General features: G+C 44.9%; 1 protein-coding gene across 3 annotated transcripts in view; it reads left to right on the forward strand.

Moving 5' to 3' along the window:
• LOC144672973 (rab GTPase-activating protein 1-like) overlaps positions 1-20,939 on the forward strand; it is a 442,218-nt gene that overhangs the window by 401,488 nt on the left and 19,791 nt on the right. For 2 of the 3 annotated variants that reach the window (XM_078534975.1, XM_078534976.1), the window contains exon 19: positions 4,845-4,973. In XM_078534975.1, the coding sequence (XP_078391101.1) occupies positions 4,845-4,973 (129 nt within the window). Of the gene's footprint in view, positions 1-152; positions 268-4,844; positions 4,974-20,939 lie in introns of those variants that run through there. The other variant, XM_078534977.1, reaches the window with a different exon arrangement.

The raw sequence follows: 20,939 nt of genomic DNA on the forward strand, positions 1-20,939 counted from the left end.
TTGAATGCCCTGAGGCCATGAAAGAACTATGTAAACTTGCCATTTAGTATTTTGTACCTCGGCCCTTTGTCCTATCCTTGTGCTTTAGTTTATGATGGTGTTGCAGATCCAACTTTTTTTCTCTGTTGTTTATTATCTTCACACATCTACAGGGTGTCTTCTCTGTTCCCCTTTTGAAAGGCCATATAATTCTCCAATGCAAGATCAGTGTTGTGGCTTCTATAAACAACCTTTAGGACTAATGATCCGAACTGGATGCAGTTTGAGGTGTGGTAACACTACATCATTTAAGCATGACAACCTCTGGTTTATATTTGACTTATTGTTCAGCATTCCACAAGCCTGGTTGATTCCTGCTCCACCGCAATCACTGAAAGATGTTGAGCACTGAGTCTGTGGAAACCCTGCAAACCCTTTCAGATTCATCTTTAAGACGTTTCAACAATATTCACTGCGGTTGCCAAATCTTGAACACATTGCTGGAGGTTTTATTATATGGCTCTTCAGGAGATGAGGAACAGGCTGGATCTCTTTATTTCCCTTGGAGGGGCGGTGGGGGAGGGGAAGGAAGGCTGAAGGGTAGCTGTAGAAAACCTTTCATAATTTTAAAGAGTAAACCTGGGGAGAATGTTTCCACTTGTGGGGAAGGGCAAAACAAGAGGCCATCAATATAAGATAGCCACCAAGAATCCAATAGGGGATTCAGAAGAAACTTCTTCACCCAGAGAGTGGGGAGAATGTGGAACTCGCTACCACAGGAAGTGGTTGAAGTGGATAGTATAGATGTATTTAAGGGGAAGCTAAATAAGCAAGCGAGGGAGAAGGGAATAGAGGGTTACAATAGATTTAGGAGAAAGATCAGAGGAATGTCATATGGATTTGTTTGGACAGAATTGCCTGTTTCTGTGCCATATATCCCATGTATGTAATCCTACATATGAATTCCTGCCCTGAACCACCCTATTGGTTCTGACACCCTGTTGGTCCTCATGGAGCATTGCTTCCTTCACCAATCAGATAATGAATAGACTCTTTTGCCCCTCTCACTGCCCCCAGTTGGATGATTCTTGACTTTCAGTCAAACAGCATTTTGCCCCATATCTGATATTTTTAGAACTAAAAAGTGCACAAAGAAATTATTTTAAAAACACAGTTGTTCATTGCCCCTGCCATTTTCATCCTGGCTTGCTCACAGCTGTATCCTGAACATTAGGTTTTAATTCCTGGAAACTCCAGGGGCAGTCCCGGAGGATTGATAAACCTAACATTAGTAGATTATCTAAGTTGCTGATTTTTTTTTTGCTTCCTTTATGCAACTTCACACTTATTGTTTCTCAGCTCTCTCTGGCTATAGTTGTGATACTGGAGGACTGCTGTTATTGTACTGTTGTTTAATAAGGGAGAAAGAGGTAGAGACCAAGTATTGACAGGAGGGAAATCATCATTTAGAAAGACACAAATTCATCAATCACAGAGAGCATGGATTTGATAAAGGAATTTCGGGTTTGACAAACTTGATTAAATGTTTTTGAGTTCACAGGGAAAAACTGATGAGGGTAGTGCATTTGATGTAGTCCATGTGGGATTTTAGCAAGGTTTTTGACAAGGCCCCACATGGCAGACTGGCTAGAAATGTAAAATCCCATGGGATCCAAGAGAAAGTAAGATTAAAAATTGTCTTGGTGGCAGGAAGCAGCTGGTATGGTTGACGGGTTTTTCCAGTGGGGTTTCACAGTGTTCAGTACTGGTTCTGTTGTTGTTTATGGTATATCTCAGTGACTCAGGCCTGAATTTTACCTTTGGCAGGTGCGCGCGCGCTTGATCGGCGGGCCCGGGAGCAGTCGGGAAACGGGCTCCTGACCACAATCAATTAACGGCCAGACAGCGTGAAACGCATGCTGTAAAGCTCAGCGCTGCTGGGGCGGGATGGGAAGAAGGCTGTTTCCGTGGGCGTGGGTGAGCGCTGCAAGAAAGCTCCCTGAAGGTAGACAGCTGCTTCGGAGCGGCAGACCTGAAAATGATCAAATAAAGCTGCAAAAAAAATGTCCATGCATCACAACCAAGCACCTGAAAATATAGCTGATAAAAATGCTGTCCACAGATATATCTTTAAATTTTATTTCATAACGGAAATGTCATCCTGCCCTTGGATGAGGCCTGATGAAAAATGCAAAGGCCGTCTGGCCGATTGGCCTGTCCGCCAACCATAAGGTTGGATGGGCCACAAAAAATTGGAGAGAAGTGCACCGTTAATGGGCTTAATTGCACTCTTAATTGTCGGTGGGCACGCACCTGTCGAGTGAAATATCGCGAGTGCACAATGACGTCGGGATGCTTGCCCAACATCTTCTCGCGCGATTTTACGCCTGATCGAGTTGGGCGCGGGATGTAAAATTCCCCCCTTAGGCTTAAATGTCGGGCGTAATTAAGAAGTTTGGAGATGAGACAAAAATTGGCCATGTTGGTGACAGTGTGAAAGAAATCTGTAAATTACAGGAAGATATCAATGGACTGGTCAGGTGGACAGAAAAGTCGCAAGTGGCATTCAAAATCACTACAGGTCTGGATAGAGTTAATGCAGGGTTTTTGTTTGAAAGGATATTTGCGGAATCAGTGATTACTTAACTGTCACATGCTGTGATCATAAAATAACCAATTGGACAGATTTTTGAGTTTAACAAAGCAAGAGGTTAGCTTTATTATACTTCAACCAATCTAAATAAAATATGCACCGACTTTCACACCCACGCACACACTTGAAGTCCACGCACAAACTCAGAAATACAGATTACAGAGTGGGTAAGGATAGGTTGGCCAAATTTGAGTTCCTAACAAATGCTAAGAGTATACGTCTATAATTTGGTTGAATTCGATGATCTCAGTGTTTCCGATTTAAAGATGTAGATGACTGAGTTGGTTGTTCTTCTGGAGATAAAGCTATGGAGTTGAGTTCTTTCTTTAAAATCTCTGTCTGCTGCATGTGGAGAGTCATCATTAGCAGACAGGGGCCAAAGCTTGCATGTTTTGTGAAGAGGGAAGAGGGACTTAGCTTCTTGGTTGCTTGTACAGTTCTGCTTAAAACACAAAGGTGTCTTGTAATGTGATCTCGTCTCCAACTGCCAATAATATCATGTAACTCGGTTAGCTCATGGTCTGGAAGTTAACTTGTACCAAGGTTCAACTGCCCAAGCAATTAGCCTTTAATGTCTGTTTCCAAAAGTTGAATACCTCAGGTGATTATCATTGGTACTTTATTAATGAGGCAGGAGATGTGGGGTCTTGTCTTTGTTGGGTTTTACAGACTCACTATCTTCACTCTAATGGAGTTGGAATGTGGTATATTTAATAATGCAGATAGGTGGCCGTCTCGACTGTGCTTGTCACTTTTAGTCTGATTTTTAAAAAGTCTGTTTTTTAAAAATAATTTTTTGGCATAAAGCCTATTCATAACAAAACAAACTTGTTAACAAAATTAAAGGGGCAGTGGCAGCATGGATATGAAATTGGCTAGAGGGCAGAATGCAAAAAGTAATGATGAATGGTTGTTTTGTAGATTGAAACAACATTGGTACCCACCCACCCATCCCCCTGCTTCCCCAGAGGTTAGAATTAGAGGCCCTGCTCCTTTTGAAATATATTAATGACCTGGACTTGGTATAGAAGGTGAAATTTCCAAGTTTGCAGATGAAACAAATCTTGGAACTCTGCTCCCTAGCTGTGGGTCCCATCCCACTCCCTGACAACTGTTTGAGACTAAACCAGACTGTTTGCTACCTTGGGTGTCTTATTTGACCCTGAGGTGAGTTTCTGACCATGCATCCACTCCATCACTAAGGCTGCCTATTTCCGCCCCTGTAATATCCCTCAACTCTCCCCTGTCTCAGCTCATCTGCTGCTGAAACCCTCATTCACGCCTTTGTTATCTCCAGACCAAGTATTCCAATGCACTCCTGGCCGGCCTCTCACGTTCTACACTTGGTAAACTTGAGATCGTCTAAAACTCTGCCAAGGAACCTTGACCCATCACTGCTGAGCTTTATTGGCTCCTGGCTAAGCAATGTTTTAAAATTCTCATCCTTGTTTTCAAAGTCCTCCCTATCTGTGTAATCTCCACAACCCTCTGATACCTGCGCTGCTCTAATTCTGGCCTCTTGAGCATCACCAATTTTAATTGCTCCACCATTGGTGGCTGTGCCTTCAGTGCCAGGACTCTAAGCTGTAGTATTTCCTCCCTAAATCTCTCCACCTCTCAACTTCTCTTTCCTTCTCTAAGGCACTCCGTAAAACCTACCTCTTTGAGCAAGTTTTTGGGCATCTGCTTTGATATGTCCTTGGGTGGCTCGTGGCACATTTTAAGGAGTGTTTTAAATAAGAAGAGAGGGAGAGAGAGGTCGGGGAGGTGTCGGGAGGAAATCCCAGAACTTCGGGCCTATAGGTAGCTGACGTCATGGCCAACAATGTCATGCAATGAAAATTGGGGATTTGGAAGAGACAGAGGTGTTGAAGAGTTGTAGGACTGGAGGAGCTTGCAGACCAGAGGGGTGAGGCACTGGAGGAATGTGAAAACCAGGATGAGAACAGCTTCAACAGGTTGTGCATTCATGAATTGTGAAAGGTCCTTCAGCTTTTGTGGTTATGGCTCACCTAGGCTTGCTTGATAGTATTGTTGGTGGTATTTGTGAAGTGAAGTGTTTTGGTGCCCAGTAGTGGTCACTTCTCTCTTTTCAATGAGCGCTGCTAAAGGGAAGCTAAGTTATTGACGAGTTTTGTGATAAGTAAATTGAATAGAAACCCAATGGATTGTATGTTCAAGCTACAGCTCATTTTCAGTTTTCCCTTCCTAGACATCTAAGGAGGATCTGCTGCAGGCTGACTTTGAGGGGGCATTGAAGTTCTTCCGTGTTCAACTGCCAAAACGTTACAGAGCTGAGGAAAATGCCAGGAGATTAATGGAGCAAGCCTGTAATATAAAGGTAAGCAAATGGGTAGATGGGAGTCATGGAGAATACAGAGCGATTTGGATTATATTTGCTCTTTGATACAGCCAAGTAAATGACCTAATTCAGTGTGATAACAAATAAAGATTCTGCTTTGACTGGTTTAGTCAGCCAAGTGCAGACGCTGTTAATCGGGAAGGAGTTTCAGGTTTATATCCAGAAAATGTCAGAGCTGTTCTAGTATGGTGTAAACACTCAGGAAACAGCCGTGTGTCTGCCTCAGACATCAGTCATCCAGGTCAAGCTATATAGGGTAAATGAGGAAGGCCATTTGACCCACCTTGATTTACCTATCTTCAAAAAAAAAGCCCGACTCTCCCTTCTTGTAGCATCCATTTGCCTGTTAAATAGTAAAACAAACAGGAATTGCTGTGACTGCTAGAAATTGGAAATTATTACAGACACACTGTAAACATACATCTATTTATAGCTGAAGAACAGTTGAGTTTGGACCCATGGTTCTCAGCGCTCTTCAGCACTGGGGGCTTTCCTCACCTCTTGTTTGGTTCTATTGGCGATTCATTGATAGAGGCTGATTAGTCACGACTTCGTTAATGTGCCATGGAACTACCCGAGTGCCAGAAGGAGAACCAGGTGAACTTGACCTTTTCTTTTTGTCAAGTATTCCTGATTGACCTGTGTACTTTGCAGAATTTTCTATTTTTGTATTTTAAATGACTCCAGTTTCTCTATCAGGAATTCAGCCATAAGATCAGTAACTTCCTAGCATGGGTCAGAAACTTACCCAGTGTCACTGTGAGTCTCTATCCCTTGTCTCAAGGCATGCCTAAAAGTAATACTTTGTCCATGCTGCTTAATACCACTGACCCCTGTGAGGTGCCCTCTCACTCGACACCTTCCTGAACTGTAGAGCTCCTGTTCACTCTTGCCTTCTTCCGATGTCCAGGATCAATCCCTTGGTATTTCACTGCACTGTCCCTAGGTTCTGAATGGTTTCCTTCTGTCTAAATCACCAAAAACATGATTGAAGGTGCGCCCTGAATGGAGCACCGCACAGTTCAAACATGACCTGTTCCGACCTATAGAAAGACAAAAAAGAAAGAGACTTCCATTTACTTAGTGCCTTGCATGACCTAACCAGTTGAAATATCTTTTAAAGCTTAGTTACTGTAGTAATGTAGAACAGCAAATGTACATGCAGTTCACAGATCCCACAAACAGCAATGCAATATTAATCAGATAAATTGGTACTTTTGTTTAGTGATACTTGTTAGCAAAATTGAAGCCCATGGGATTAAAGGGGCAGTGACTGCATGGGATACAAAATTGACAAAGAGACCAAGCAAAGGAGTAGTGGTGAATGGTTGTTTATCAGACTGGAAGGAAGTATACAGATGAGGGTCTAGCAACCCCTGTGGCCCCATCTACTCTGACTCCTTGCTTAAGCTGCGATCCCTGGTTATATTCCTCATCCTCCGTGATTTCAGTTTCCACCTCAGTTCATCTTGCCGCCTCTTCTTTTGAGTTCACTGCCTTCTTGTCCTCCTTACAACTCTTGCTTCACATTGACCTTGGACCTTACCATCTGACATGGCCTCAGTACTCCGTGATCTCGATTTGCATTTACAGCTCCAACCACTGCCATGTATCTGGTAGCATGCACACCCTGTAACTCCTTCCTACATAAAACTCCAATTCCTGTACCTCCTGCCCCTTTGTAAAGCACTCCCTCAGACCAATTCACTTAGAACGCCACATTCACGTCCCCTTGTCCCAGTGCCTTAGCAGCCATTGATTTTTGTCCAACCACTCCCTCTCCACTCCCTTTTGACGCCTTTGTTATCAAAAACACCTTTAATCCCTTCCATCCTGATCATTCCCCTAGTGTAGTCCCCATCTTCATTCACTGGAACTCACTGGGTGCAAAGTGAGTGTATTCCCATGCAGCTGGAGCAGACATGACTTGGATATTGGTCGTCAGCATTGCTAATCCCCACATCCTATTAAAGATCACTACGTTTTGGTAGATATCCCCTGTTGGGGGCAGAGGAGAGGAGGGGGCAAACGTCCATTCTCTCTGTGCCCTGTCAAGCCTCTTGTGGCCTTGCTGACATGACACATTGAGTCATGAAGCAGTCACACATTCTGCTTAAACTATATGTGCCTTCCCAGTTGATAGTGGTTGTAATCTCCTTCCTGTCCTCCTACACTCCCCTTACCTCTCAATTGACCTCCCTGTTCTAAGTGGGCATTCTTTAACAAGCATGTGTTGCTACCTCTGCTTCTCATCTTCAAAGCCTCCAGCCAGCTTAGTTTCTTAAATCCTTCCAAATATTACAGGATCTATCTACTTAATCTCTCAGGTGTCCCTAGCATTTAGAAGCTGCACCCACCTCTGTTCCTGTCTATCCTAACTTGCCTGAATACCCCTGGAAACTGAATTTATCTCTCTCCCCTGCAGTTCACCCTGTTTTTGATATTTCTATTGCTTCCTACTTCACAAGGTTTAAACTGTGCTGACTTATTGAGTGTGTTTAGCATTCATGTAAGTGCACTTTATTATAGAATTACCCTCTCATTTTTGCCTTCAGTGTTTCTGATGGACGGAACCAGTATTTCAGAGTTACTCTCTTCTTGTCCACTTTCTGGTTTAACATCCACACTCCAGTTGGTCACGTAGGGGACCCAATTTCTTTTCACTCACCTCCCCCATTTAGTTCACTGCCTGAGCCCCTCTACTTGCCTGTACACTCTCAAGACGCTCTTTTAAAACCTGCCTCTTAAAAGCCTTTGTTCACCTCCCTATAATATCACCTTATGATGCTCAGTGTCAAACGTTGTTTGATAACGCTGCTGTAAAAGTGCCATGTGACATTTTACTAATTTAAAGATGCTAATTAATGCAAGGTGGTCTTCCACATAATTTTTAGTACCAGAATCTGGATTACTATAAGTCTCGGCGTTCCTGCAGTGTTCAGTTCAAGAGTCTCAGTTCTGCTCTGGGTGCCTTAACCTGCATTCACTGATGTGTGATCCCGTTTCTTTCTATAGTGCGGATTCATATGTTAGGGAGAGGGACTGATTGCAGATCACACTGAATTGTTGTGTTTTATTCCTGGTTTGCTCCTACCCCCGAGAGGTGTGATGGAAATCTTTTGACCTGTTTTGTAAAAGCAGTTTTGCCTTTAGGTGTTTTATACATTGACACCCAAATACAAAAGACTGGTTGTGTTATAACGCTGCTAAAAGGAAGAGATTTTAAATTGCAGAGCAATAGACTGAGTAATAATATACAAGTGAAAAATGTACTAACACAACTCGAACTTAATCCCCTGGGCAGCTTTGTCTTGTTTTCACTGTTCCTAAGGCACCTTCTTGTATCCTGGCAACCAGTAATTGGTCCCTCGTGAAAACCCAACTGAAGACTGAAGGAACTGAGCACCGAGGAAGTGTAATCACTGTAAATGGAATATCCAAGATTTTAAACATTAATCTCTTCAACTCGGCGCCCTTTGATTTATTTAATAGGCCAAACAATATAGAGAATAATGGCAAAATACTGCGGATTCTGGAAATCTGAAATAAAAACAGAAAATGCTGGAAAAGCTCAGCGGGTCAGGTTAACGTTTTGAGTCTGTATGACTCTTCAGAGCTCTGAAGAAGAGTTATATGGGCTCGATATGTTAACTCTGTTTCTCTCTCCACAGATGAGGCCAGACCTGCTGAGTTTTTCCAGCATTTCCTGTTTTTATTAGAGGATCATGGCACTTGAAGTGCTCCTTGTTTCAAACCTGTCCACATGTCACCAGTTGCAGTTATTTATAACCTGCACCCTCAGGCATTCTGTATTTTCGAGTGTCTACTTGAACAGTTTATGTGGTTCGAGGTTGAGGACATGTTATTGCAGCAGCATACGTACTTCACACATTGAGATTCTGCAGGTGTCACTGTGGTGAAGATATTTGGTGCCACGTTATATGCATCTACTTTTTGAGTACAAGTCCAGTTGATTATAATAGTGATGTAAACAATGGAGCATGTTAGCAGCAGTCTGTGTTTCCAAGCTTGCCATGTGATACTGTATGAATCCTTAAGGGCCTGTTTTACCTCAGGGAGGGACACGTGATATGATGCCTGACAGATTTTAACCTACATGCAGCAAGACCTGGACAATATTCAGGCTTGGGCTGTAACATTCGCGCACACACATTGCCATGCAATGACTACCTCCAACAAGAGAGAATCTAACCATCATCTCTTAACATTCAATGGCATTACCATCGCTGAATGCCCCACTATTAACATTCTGGGGGTTACCATTGACTAGAAACTGAACTGGATTAGCCATATGAATACTGTGATTACAAGAGCAGATCAGAGGCTGGGAATTCTGCGGTGAGTAACTCACCTCCTGACTCCCCAAAGCCTGTCCACCATCTACAAGATATAAGACAGAAGTGTGATGGAATACTCTCTACTTGCCTGGATGAGAACGGCTCCAACAATACTGGAGAAGTTTGAGACCATCCAAGACAAAGCAGTCTGCTTAATTGATACCCCATTCACCACCTTCAACATTCACACCTCCACCAACACAAGGCAGCAGTGTGTACCACTGATGCACTGCAGCAACTCACCAAGGCAACAGCATCTTCCAAACCTGTGACCTCTACCACCTGGAAGGACAAATGCAGCAGATAGATGGAAATTCCATCACCCGCAAGTTCTCTTCCAAGACACTCACCATCCTGACTTGAAACTATATTGCCATTCCTTCACTGTCGCTGGGTCAAAACCCTGGAACTCCCTCCCTAGCATCACTGTGGGTGCTATGCCAGATAGAGTGCAGTAGTTCAAAAAGACAGTTCACCACCATCTTCTCGAGGGCAATAAATGTAGACCTTGCCAGTGACACAAATAAGAACAAATAAAAAGGTCCCCTGAGGGATGCACTGGGCGCTGGTGGATTTTCAGGAAGCAAGAGGCTGTTGCTGAGGAAATGAAGGAATGGTCCCAGCATGTGAGTAAGCAGTTGAGTGATAATTCTGGAGCTAGAGAGGGTTGCAAGTTCAGGCAGGAGGAGACCCAAGTTTCCTTGTGGAACAGGAGCTGTACTGCTAATCCTCCTGGATGAACCACTCCTATCTGGCCTTTCAGCCCCAGCTGCTCCTGTCCCCAGCTTAGTGAAACCAGTCTTACTGCCAGCACCTTACACAGCTTCAGGATGTCCCAAAGCGCTCGACAGGCAATGAGGTGTTTTTGAAGTGTAGTAACTGTTGTAATGTAGGAAATACAGCAGCCAATTTACTCATAGCAACTTTCATTTATACAGCACCTTCAATGTAGTAAGATATCCTCAGATGCTGTACAGGAGCATTACAGGGCTTGGAGGGATTTGGAAACAACAGTGAGAATTTTAAAATCGAAGTGTTGCTTGACCGGGAGACAAATGCAGGTCAGCGAGCACAGGGGTGATGGATGAACGGGATTTGGTGTGAGTTAGAACACGGGCAGCAGTGTTTAAGTTGACTTCAAGTTTAGAGGGTAGAATGTAGGACGCCAGCCAGCAGCGGGTTGGAATAGTCAAGAATAGAGGTAACAAAGCATGAATGAGGCAGATGTACTGAGGCAGAGGGTGGAATAGAGTGATGTTACAGAAATGGAGCTATAAGTGATCTTAGTGATAGCTTGGATATGTGGTCAGAAGTTCACCTTGGTCGAACATGATGACAAGATTGTGAGCATTTTATTCAGCCTTAGACTCTCCCTTGCCAGGGAGAGGGATGGCGTTGGTGGCTAGGACCAAAGACATAGACAATGGCCTTGGCTTTGGTTTTCCCAGTATTTAGTTGGAGAAAATTTTTGCTCATCCACTACTGAATGTCAGACGAACAGTCTGATAATTTAAAGATGTTTGAGGGGTCAGGGGATTTGATGGTGAGGTAGAGCTGGGTGCCAGCAGCATACGTGAGGAAATTGATGCTTCGTTTTTCAGTGCTGTCACCAAGGGGCAGTATGCATATGTGAAATAGGAGGGGGCCAAGCATAGATCTTTGGAGGGCACCAGGGGTAACAGTGCAGGATTGGAATGAGCAGCCATTTAGTTGATTCACTGGCTGTGATTGAATAGATAAGTCTGGAACCAGGTAAGTGTAGCCCCAACTAGCAGAATGGCAGAGGGAAAGGTGCTGGAGGAGGACAGTGTGGTGAACTGTGTCAAAGGCAGTATACGGATTGAGAAGGGATGGTTTACCATGGTCAAAGTCACATAAGGTATCTTTTGTGATTTTTCTTAAGAACTGTTTTAACAGTGGCAGGGCAGAAACCTGATTGGAGAGATTCAAACATGGAGATCCAGGAAGGATGGGCACAGACTGGGGATGTGGCAACATGTTCAAAGACTTTGGAGATGGGATGGTAATTTCCAAGAACTGAGGATTCAAGGGATTTTTTTTGAGACGGGTGATGGCAGCAGATTTGAAAGGGAGTGGACAGTACCTGAAGAGAGAGTACGATTAATAAACTAACTTGAGGGCAAGGAAGGGAAAATCAGTGGGCAGCGGTTTAGTGGAAATAGGGCCTGGCGTAGGAGGTGGTTCTTGTGGAAAAGACCAGCTTAATGAGGGCATGAGGGAAAACTAGAGAAAGACTTGAGTTTAGGGCTTGGGCAGGGGAACCTTAGAAGACTTTTAAAGAGTAAGAGCCAACAACAACTGGGCAGGTGAGAAACTGTGGCCATGAAGTAAGCAATATAAGATTGATTGGCAACTATGCTCCAAGTACAAAAACAAAAATTGCTGGAAAAACTCCGCAGGTCTGACAGCATTTGTGGAGAGGAAGCAGACCAGTTCTGATGAAGAGTCATACGGACTCGAAATGTTAACTCTGTCTTCCTCTCCACAGTGGTGCTCCAACCATAGGCTGGCCTGGAAAAGCAACTATGCTGTTGCCTCTCCTCTGTTAAGTGCATACATCATGGTTGGGAGTTGCCTTCTCTTGGAAACTCACACAAGATGCCCAGATGTCAGGCGCTGCCAGAAACCTAGCCAGCTGCCTCTGCAGCCTTGGGGAGTCCTGGTGCCATTTTTAAAAAACTTCATTCTTAAGATTGTTGTCATTTACTGCCCAGTCCTAAATGCCCTTCAAGTGGTTATATATCATTGTGACAGACTGTGTGATGAAGATGAATATATATTTTCCGTTTGGAATGGTGTGAGACTGGGTTGTGATGGTGTTCAGATGCACCTGCTTATCTTGTCCTTCTGGGTAGTGGAAGTGGTGGATTCAGGAGGTGCTGCCAAAGAAACCTTTGCTGCTTTAGCCGCACTTTGCCCTATGCTCGAAGATTATGGTGCTAGTGCTGCTCCTTCCGATGAGACATTAAACCCAAGGACTCAACTACCTTTGTTGTTTTGATCGGCACCTTTCCCTATTGCAACTCTCCTGTTTGTACTGAGTATTGTTCATTTAGCTGTTGTGAGTCTTGGTCCAATAGAGTCCATCATTCACCTGCATGGTAGCACATGATCTATCGCAGAAATCTGTGTGCATTGGCCAGGGTTCACTGTTAACCCTGCGTCTCACTATATACATACTCATTTCTGGTCTAATCTGAGAATATTAACTGTGAGCCTGCTGTGGAACACTGACTGATGACTAACTAGAATCCCAACTTGTTGACTTCAGGCTGGTGTGAAATACCATCTCAGGATCTTGTGTGGAATCTTTTTCTGTGGTCCGCTCTGAAACACTGAAGATAGAGAAGAAACTTGCATTTATAATCTTTATCTTAGGCAGCCCCTGGGGATCAAGGGTGACTTGCTTCCATTCCGGTTCATTGGGTTCTGAGATGGCTGATAAATCCATTGTGTGATCTGCAGGCTTTGCCACAGGGAGGGTGGTGCTTGAAGGATCAGATAGATGAATTGTTTGGAGGTTTGTGCACTCCCTCCGATGCCTCAACTTCACCTCCGCACATTCCTGATGAAGCCTTTTGATGTGTTCAGTGTCTTCCCGAATGAACCTCCTCCATTTTGGTCAGCCACAAGCCAGGGGGTGTCTCATGAGTTGGCGGGGGTGTCTAACCTTTTCAGGGATGCTTTGAGAACATCCCTAAAGTGTTTCCTTTGTTCTCCTGGGAGCCTCCTGCCATGACCGAGTTCCGAGTAGAGAAATTGATTCGGGAGTTTGGTGTCAGGCACACGAACGATGTGTCCTGTCCAGCGGAACTGGTTTTGAGCGATTAGCACCTTGATGCTGGGCAAGTTAGCTTGGGAGAAGGCACTGCTGTCGGGTTGCCTTTCTTGTCACCGGATTTGGAGGTTCATGCGAAGGCACCGCTGGTGGTACTTCTCCAGGGCTCTGAGGTGCTTGCTGTAGGTTATCCAAGTGTCTGAGGCATAAAGGAGCACGGGGGTAACCAATGACCTTAGTCTTGGGTTTGAGATCCTGGTCCTCAAACATTCTTTGGCTCAGTTGGCCGAAGGCTGAGTTGGCACATTGAAGGTGATGATGAATTTTACCATCTATGTCTGTCTTCGTCAAGAGGAGGTCCTCAAAGTATGGAAAATGATCCATATTTTCCAGGATCTCGTTTGTTGATCTTAATTGACGGGGTGGAGGTGTTTTGCTGTGGGAGCTGGTTGGAAGAGGACCTTAGTTTTCTGGGTGTTGAGTGAACGGCCCATATTCTTATATGCTTCAGAGAAGGAGTCAACAACCTGGACTCAATTTCTGAGTGAGCTCGCATACAAGCGTCATTTGCGTATGGGAGCTCAATGACTGAAGTTGGAGTGATTTTGGTTTGGATTGAAGGTAGTGTAGGTTGAACATTTATAATAGGGTCTTTTATAGCCACAGAATGTGCCAAAATGGCCAATGAAGTACTTTTGAAGTGTAGCATCTGTTGGAATATTTGGAATATTGCCCCTGATCTGATGTGGAATGCTCAAACCATCAGCTTGCCTGGAATACTGACTTGTGAGCTGCCCTTGAGGTTATCATGTACAAGAACAACACGCACTGTGGGGTGACTCAAGTTTCCGCTTGAATGCCTGGGCTGGTTTGTAGACGGGGAAATTCCCCAACTGCCAAAATTCAGAACCTCATTGTGTAGAGCTTCAGGGGCCAGCCACTCTTGCAATGCAGCTTAGCCCACTGCAGTAACATGCCACCCACTACATTCACCATCCTGTCACTTTTTCATCTCGCATGTGATCAATATTAGAACAGATCACAATGCATTAAATTTTGAGCTACCTGTTTCTCTTAACTCTGATCACATCAGATCCAATCATCAGACTTAATCCACCCCGGCTCAGTGTATGGGTTGGAATTTCTGAAGGGCTTATGAGACAGTATTCCAGGTTGCTTGTTTTACCATTGTTCCTTTATCCTGGATCCAACTTGTTCTAGGTCAGGCCTGTGAGTACTTGAGCTAAACATAGAGAGAGCTTTATTCTGTATCTAACCACAAGATATATGCTTAATGGCAGCCTCGGTTCAGTGGGTAGCACGCTTGCCTCTGAGTCAGAAGATCATGGGTTTACGCATCACTCGTAAAGATTTGACTGCATGATCTAGGCTGACGCTTCTTTGCAGTACTGAGGAAGTGCTGCATTGTCTGTGTCATCTTCAGGTGGGATGTTAAACCAAGGCCCTGTCTTGCCAGGGTAAACGTGTAAAGTCTAAGCATTATGTGAAGAGCAGGAGAGATTGTTAGAAAATCTGAAATCCTGACCCTGAGTAGAAAGTGAGAAATAGAATCTTCCATTGCAGAAAGAAGCCTTTCAGCCCATCGTATGCAGGTCATGACTACAGTAGATGTAGAAAGCGTGCTGAGGTGGAGATGCTGTTGTATATCATAACTCAGGTCCTTTGAGTTACTGACTTTTCCTGTTGGCTCCTTCCCATGGATTTCTGGACAATGAAACATGGGGGAGTGGCAGAGGAAAAATTTTCATGCGAACACTTTAACACTCACCATGTTTCTCTCTGTTCTATCCTAACAAAACTGTTGGGTTGAGGATCTGTTAGAAAGAGCAGCCGTGTAGAATACCTGCCGTAGGAGAGGCTGCTGTGCCCATCTCTCATTCTTTGCCTTTGCTGAGCACGTAGCACTTTCACCTCTGATTCATGTCCCATTCCAGAGACTTTAGCGCATAATCTGGGCTGACACTCCTGTGCAGTACTGAGTGCTGCACTGGCACAGGTGTTGTCCTTCAAAGGAAATTTTAAACCAAACCAAAGAACCAAGTGTGTCTTCTCGGGTGGATGTGGAAGATCCCATAGCACTATGTGAGGAAGAGTGGGGGAGTTATCCCCAGTGTACTGGCTAATACCTATCCCTCAACCAGCATGACTAAAATGTACCATCTGGTAGTTTTTCACATTCCTGTTTGTGGGATCTTGCTGTGCACAAACAGATGCATTTCCTACATTGCAACAGTGACTACACTTCAAAAGTACTTCATTGGCTGCAAAGCACTTTGGAGTGTCCTGAGGTTGTGAAAGGCACTAAATAAATGCAAGCCTTTCTTTTCTTTCAGCACTTTGAGAAGTGCTGAACTGTTAAAGAACTGCAGATTATCGAACAAAATTATTTCTCCCCCAGCCTCTCAGATAATCTGTAAAGTGGACTAATCCTCATGCAATAATAAGTGTTACCTAATGAATGTCGGTTGCATTTCCCTCTGAGTTTCACTGTATCTAAGTTACATTGAGGAGCAGGATTTCTCTTGACCCTGACTGCTCTGGCACTGAGCCATGTAGGGCCACTCCTCTCTTTCTGCAGCTCATTAACCTGCCCTCAGGAGCTGATGGACTGAAACAAGCCGCTCCTTAAAAAAAGCACGTGAATTGGTGAGGAATGCAGAGCATCTGAAAGCTTGCTTTTGATTGCTGCTGCTTCCTGGTATCCACATTGGCTGTAACAACTGCAACCAGCTTTAAGAGAGAGAGAACGAGTAGGAGGAGAGCTGGCTCCTGTTTCCTTTCTCCACTTGTCGAACAGGTGGCTCACGTTGTGAGCGAATGTTCCAGAACCTCCCAACGCCTTACTTCACCTGAAGAACCTGTTAATCCTCTCCTGCTACAGGACTTGAGAGAGATTGCGAGACCCGGTCAGGTTGATCTGAATGTGAAACCCTCAAGGCTGGAGTGTATAAGACACCTGCGAAGGGAGAGATCGGCACCAGGAAATAGTTAAGTCTGCTTCGAGATAGCCCTGGGTCGACTGTCTTGTGGTTGTGCTGCTGTTTTTGTTTTAAAAGTAAAAAGACTGAAGAGCCTCGGAGAGTTTGTGTGTAAGAGTGAGTGTGAATGCATGCTTACTGAAACCTTAGTCTCCACAACTGCTGCCCTCGAAGTCTATTCATATGCAAATTTGCAGGATGTCCTCTTCGACCGTCTAAGTGCTCTACAAGCCTTGCCCTTCAAGGAAAGGTGCACTGAAAGGAACCATGAGCTAGAACAGGCAAACGGGCAGTGCTTACAAAACCGCCCCCAACCCCGCTTTAAATTCTGGCAGAAAGTGAGCAGGAAGTGGTCAGCAAGCTGCAGTCGAGGATCTCCCTTTCAGCGGGTGGGCGTGCTGAGCTCGAGCGATGAAGCGGTGTTCCATCTACTTCTGTGCCCCATCTCTCAACCTTTTCACTTTCTGAATCCTGAAATACAACTGGAGAATTGGGCTTCAGCACAAATGTGGAGAGAGAGAAGATAGTTATATCAAACTGCGGCTCTTTGACAGTTTGGTTTCTGTTGATGGGGAGATGGTGTGCATTCGGCAGATGATGGAGTCTCTCTGGCGCATAACCCATGATTCAAGTTGAAAGGAGGACAGATCTTAATCAGCTCTTTCACCGCAACTAGTTTCTGTGCCCAGGGTGGATGCAGTGCAGTCTCTGGACACTTTTCCCTACATTTAGGGAGGATTTCTTTATTTATTTAATTTATTTTTATTCAACACTTTTCTGTCAAAATGATGGAAGAAGTTTCAATAACAGTAGCCTACGACGCTCATGTCTTCAGTCAAATGGATGAAGAGGACACTTTGGCCAATATGGTCGCAACCACGAAGCCCAAGTCAATGGTAGGTCATTGCAAATGCAGTGTTGGTCGATGATGCAGGGTGAGATCCAGATAAAATAGGGGTTACAAGTGCGGTTTTCTAGTGCCATGTTTCAGACGAGATGTTGAACCAAGGTTCTGTCTGCCCCCTCGGGTGGTTGTAAAAGATCCCATGTCACTATTTTGAGGAAAAGCAGGGGAGTTCGCACCAGTGTCCTGACCAATATTTATCTCTCAACCTACATTTCTTAAGAACAGATTATCAGGTCGTAATATATCACATTGCTGTTTGTGGGATTTTGCTGTGCCAAAATTGGCTGCTGTGATTCCTACATTCCAACAGTAGCTACACTCGCAAATGACTTCACTGGGAAGGCGATTTGGACCATCCTCTGTCCCCTCCCTAAACCACTTGGCTCTCTACCTCCCTCTCCAAAAACTTTTTTTTCATAGTGTGATGATTATATTATTGGACCTGTGATCCAAAGAATGAGTGTTCAAATCCCCACCCTCGGCAGTTTGAGAATTTAAATTCAGCAATAAAAAGCTGATCTTGGTAAAAATGACCGTGAGGTTATCAGATTCTGTCGTAAATCTGCGTTCATTATCCAGTCTGGCCTATATGTCACTCCAGTCCCACACCAGTGTGGTCAACTCTTAATTGCCCTCTGAATGGGCCGAGGAAGTCCCTTAAGTGAATTAATTTAGAGATGGGCAGCAATTGCCAACTTGCAAGTGATGCCCACACCCCAAAGCTGAATTTTTAAAACATTCCCGCATTGTTTCTGTCACAAATAGGATCTCCCTAAAGTATTGCAAAGTTCCCCTTTAACTGAGATGAAGGAGTCATATCCTGGGTTTCTGAGGTTACCGGCAAGCCCTTGTGAAAGAGCTGGTGGTTACTTTCTCTGATACAATGCACAGTACACGGTCTAATTATAACAGTTAAAATTTCAGTCAGATGAATTAGTCAGGTAGTAAACAGGTGACTTAATTTTTGTTACACTCTCCTCCCTTGCTTCAAACAGCTCCACCTGCCAGTGTCTGATTGTACTTTGCAAAGAAAAACAACTGAATACATTGGGGGATTTATTTTTATTAACTTCCCTGCTCTCTTCTTCGCTTGAAGGTGCTGGCAGACTCTAAGGCAGAGTTCCATGGATCCCACTCCCCTCCTCTCATGAAGGTGCTGACTCTCACTGGGGTACAGTTCCATGGACCCCTCTCCCCTCCTGAAGGTGCTGACTCTCACTGGGGTCCAGTTCCATGGACCCCACTCCCCTCCTCTCCTGAAGGTGCTGACACTCACTGGGGTACAGTTCCATGGACCCCTCTCCCCTCCTCTCCTGAAGGTGCTGACACTCACTGGGGTACAGTTCCATGGATCCCACTCCCCTCCTCTCCTGAAGGTGCTGACTCTCACTGGGGTACAGTTCCATGGACCCCACTCCCCTCCTGAAGGTGCTGACTCTCACTGGGGTACAGTTCCATGGATACCACTCCCCTCCTCTCCTGAAGATGCTGACTCTCGCTGGGGTACAATTCCATGGACCCCACTCCCTTCCCCTCCTGAAGGTGCTGACTCTCACTGGGGTACAGTTCCATGGACCCCACTCCCTTCCCCTCCTGAAGGTGCTGACTCTCACTGGGGTACAGTTCCATGGACCCCACTCCCTTCCCCTCCTGAAGGTTCTGACTCTCACTGGCGTACAGTTCCATGGACCCCACTTCCTTCCCCTCCTGAAGGTGCTGCCTCTCACTGGGGTACAGTTCCATGGACCCCACTCCCTTCCCCTCCTGAAGGTGCTGACTCTCACTGGGGTACATTTTAATCTGCTCTCGGAAACGGGTGGAAGGCTGTTTGTTGACCAGACTCGGAGTACTCCCTTCAGATAATTGATCTAACCGCATTTTTTTTAAAAAAAAATCTTTTTAAAAGTCCTGTTTTATTTAAAATAAAATCGTTAGCGATTTAGTTAATCTTCTCCTGAAGGTGCTGACACTCATTGAGGTACAGTTCCATGGATCCCACTCCCCTCCCCTCCTGAAGGTGCTGACTCTCACTGGGGTACAGTTCCACAGACCCCCAATCCCCTCCTCTCCTGAAGGTGCTGACTCTCACTGGGGTACAGTTCCATGGACCCCCAATCCCCTCCTCTCCTGAAGGTGCTGACTCTCACTGGGGTACAGTTCCATGGACCCCACTCCCCATCTCTCCTGAAGGTGCTGACTCTCACTGGGGTACAGTTCCATGGACCCCCAATCCCCTCCTCTCCTGAAGGTGCTGACTCTCACTGGGGTACAGTTCCACGGACCACACTCCTCTCCTTTCACCACGCTTTTCATCACTTCTCCTAATATCTCCTTATGTGGTTCAGTGCCAAGTTTTGTTGGAAGACATTCCTATGAAATGTTGGGATTTTTTACGATGTTATTGGTTCTATGTAGATGCAATTTGTTATTGTCCTGATGGTGCTGACTCTATGGAAGTTGGCTGGCCTTCAATGGCGGAGTAAAACCATCATTCTGCATTGACTGTGAGGATTTTCCCCTGCAAGTCTGGGTACCACTTGCTATAGTGCACCGGATTGACAACTCCTTGCATAGTTTGAGGTAACATTCATAACTGACCTACGTTTCACTCTCAATATTTTATGGAGCAGCATTTTCAACCTTCCCAAATCTGTTGTGAAATCAGTGGAGCAGCCATAAAGAAATTGAAGCGCCTAGAGTCTCAGTGATTAAAAACACCAAGGGTGGAGCAGAGAAAGGGACACATGAGTGGGTGGCATTGGAGGAATGGGGAATACGGCGGGAGGTAGTTAGAGAAATAATGGTTGAGGCCATGGAGGGTTTCAAACACAAGGACAACAATCTTAAATTGGAGGCTTAAATTGGAAACCAGTGTAGGTCAATGAGGATAGGGGTAATGGCCAAGAAAGACCAGCTGCAGAGTAAGGTACTGCAGTAGAGTTTTGGATGGGCTGGTGTTTGTGGAGAGTGGACAGTGGCCTAGAGAGCATTGTGTAATTCAGCCTACAACAACAATAGGTTGTATTTTTATAGTGTCTTTAATGTATTAAAACATTCAAGGCACTTCATGGGGCTATTATAAAGCAAAATTCGACACATCCACATAAGGAGATATTAGGGCAGATGTTTTGATCAGAGAGGTTGATTTTAATGAGGGTCTTAAGGAGGAAAGAGAGATGCATTAGCTTAGCAAGGTTATTGCAGAGCTTTAGGGCTCATGGACCTGAAGGTGTGGCCACCAGTGATGGATCAGTTGAAATCAGGGAAGATCAAGAAGGCAGAATTAGAGGAACACAGAAATCTGGGAGGCTTGTGGGCCTGGAGATGATGGGAAATGGGGAGGGGCAGGACCATGGAGACATCTGAAAACAAGGATGAGAATTTTAAAATAACGACACTGCTTAACCGAGAGCTAATGTAGGTTGGCAGGGACAGGGATGATGGTGAACGTTCCAGGCAGTGGTTTTGGATAACCTAAAGTTTACGCACAATAGAACCTGGAGGCCAGCCGTGAGCGGTCAGGAACGTAGAGCTGATATAGGTGTGGATGAAGGTTTCAATCTCAGAAATGGCTGAGGGAGGGAGGGAGGAGGGAGTGTGTGTTATTAGTGAGCTGCGCCTCTTTATGATGGAGAGGGTATGGAATCTAAAGCTCAGGATCAAATAATAAACTGAAGTGTGAACAGTCTGTGGCCAAGGAGCACGACAGAATCAGTAGTGAAAGCACAACATTTATGATGGGTTTGAAGATAGTTTTGGCGGTCTCAATGCTTAACTGTGTCGTCAAAGCAGCCTGACAGTACAGCAGTGGGAAGATTTGAGGGTGGTGGTGGAGAGATAGAGTTAGGTGCTGTTAGCATACGTTTCTGCAGATAATGTCAA

Source organism: Cetorhinus maximus, unplaced genomic scaffold (genome assembly GCF_964194155.1).
Source record: "Cetorhinus maximus unplaced genomic scaffold, sCetMax3.hap1.1 HAP1_SCAFFOLD_182, whole genome shotgun sequence".
Classification (NCBI taxonomy): domain Eukaryota; kingdom Metazoa; phylum Chordata; class Chondrichthyes; order Lamniformes; family Cetorhinidae; genus Cetorhinus; species Cetorhinus maximus.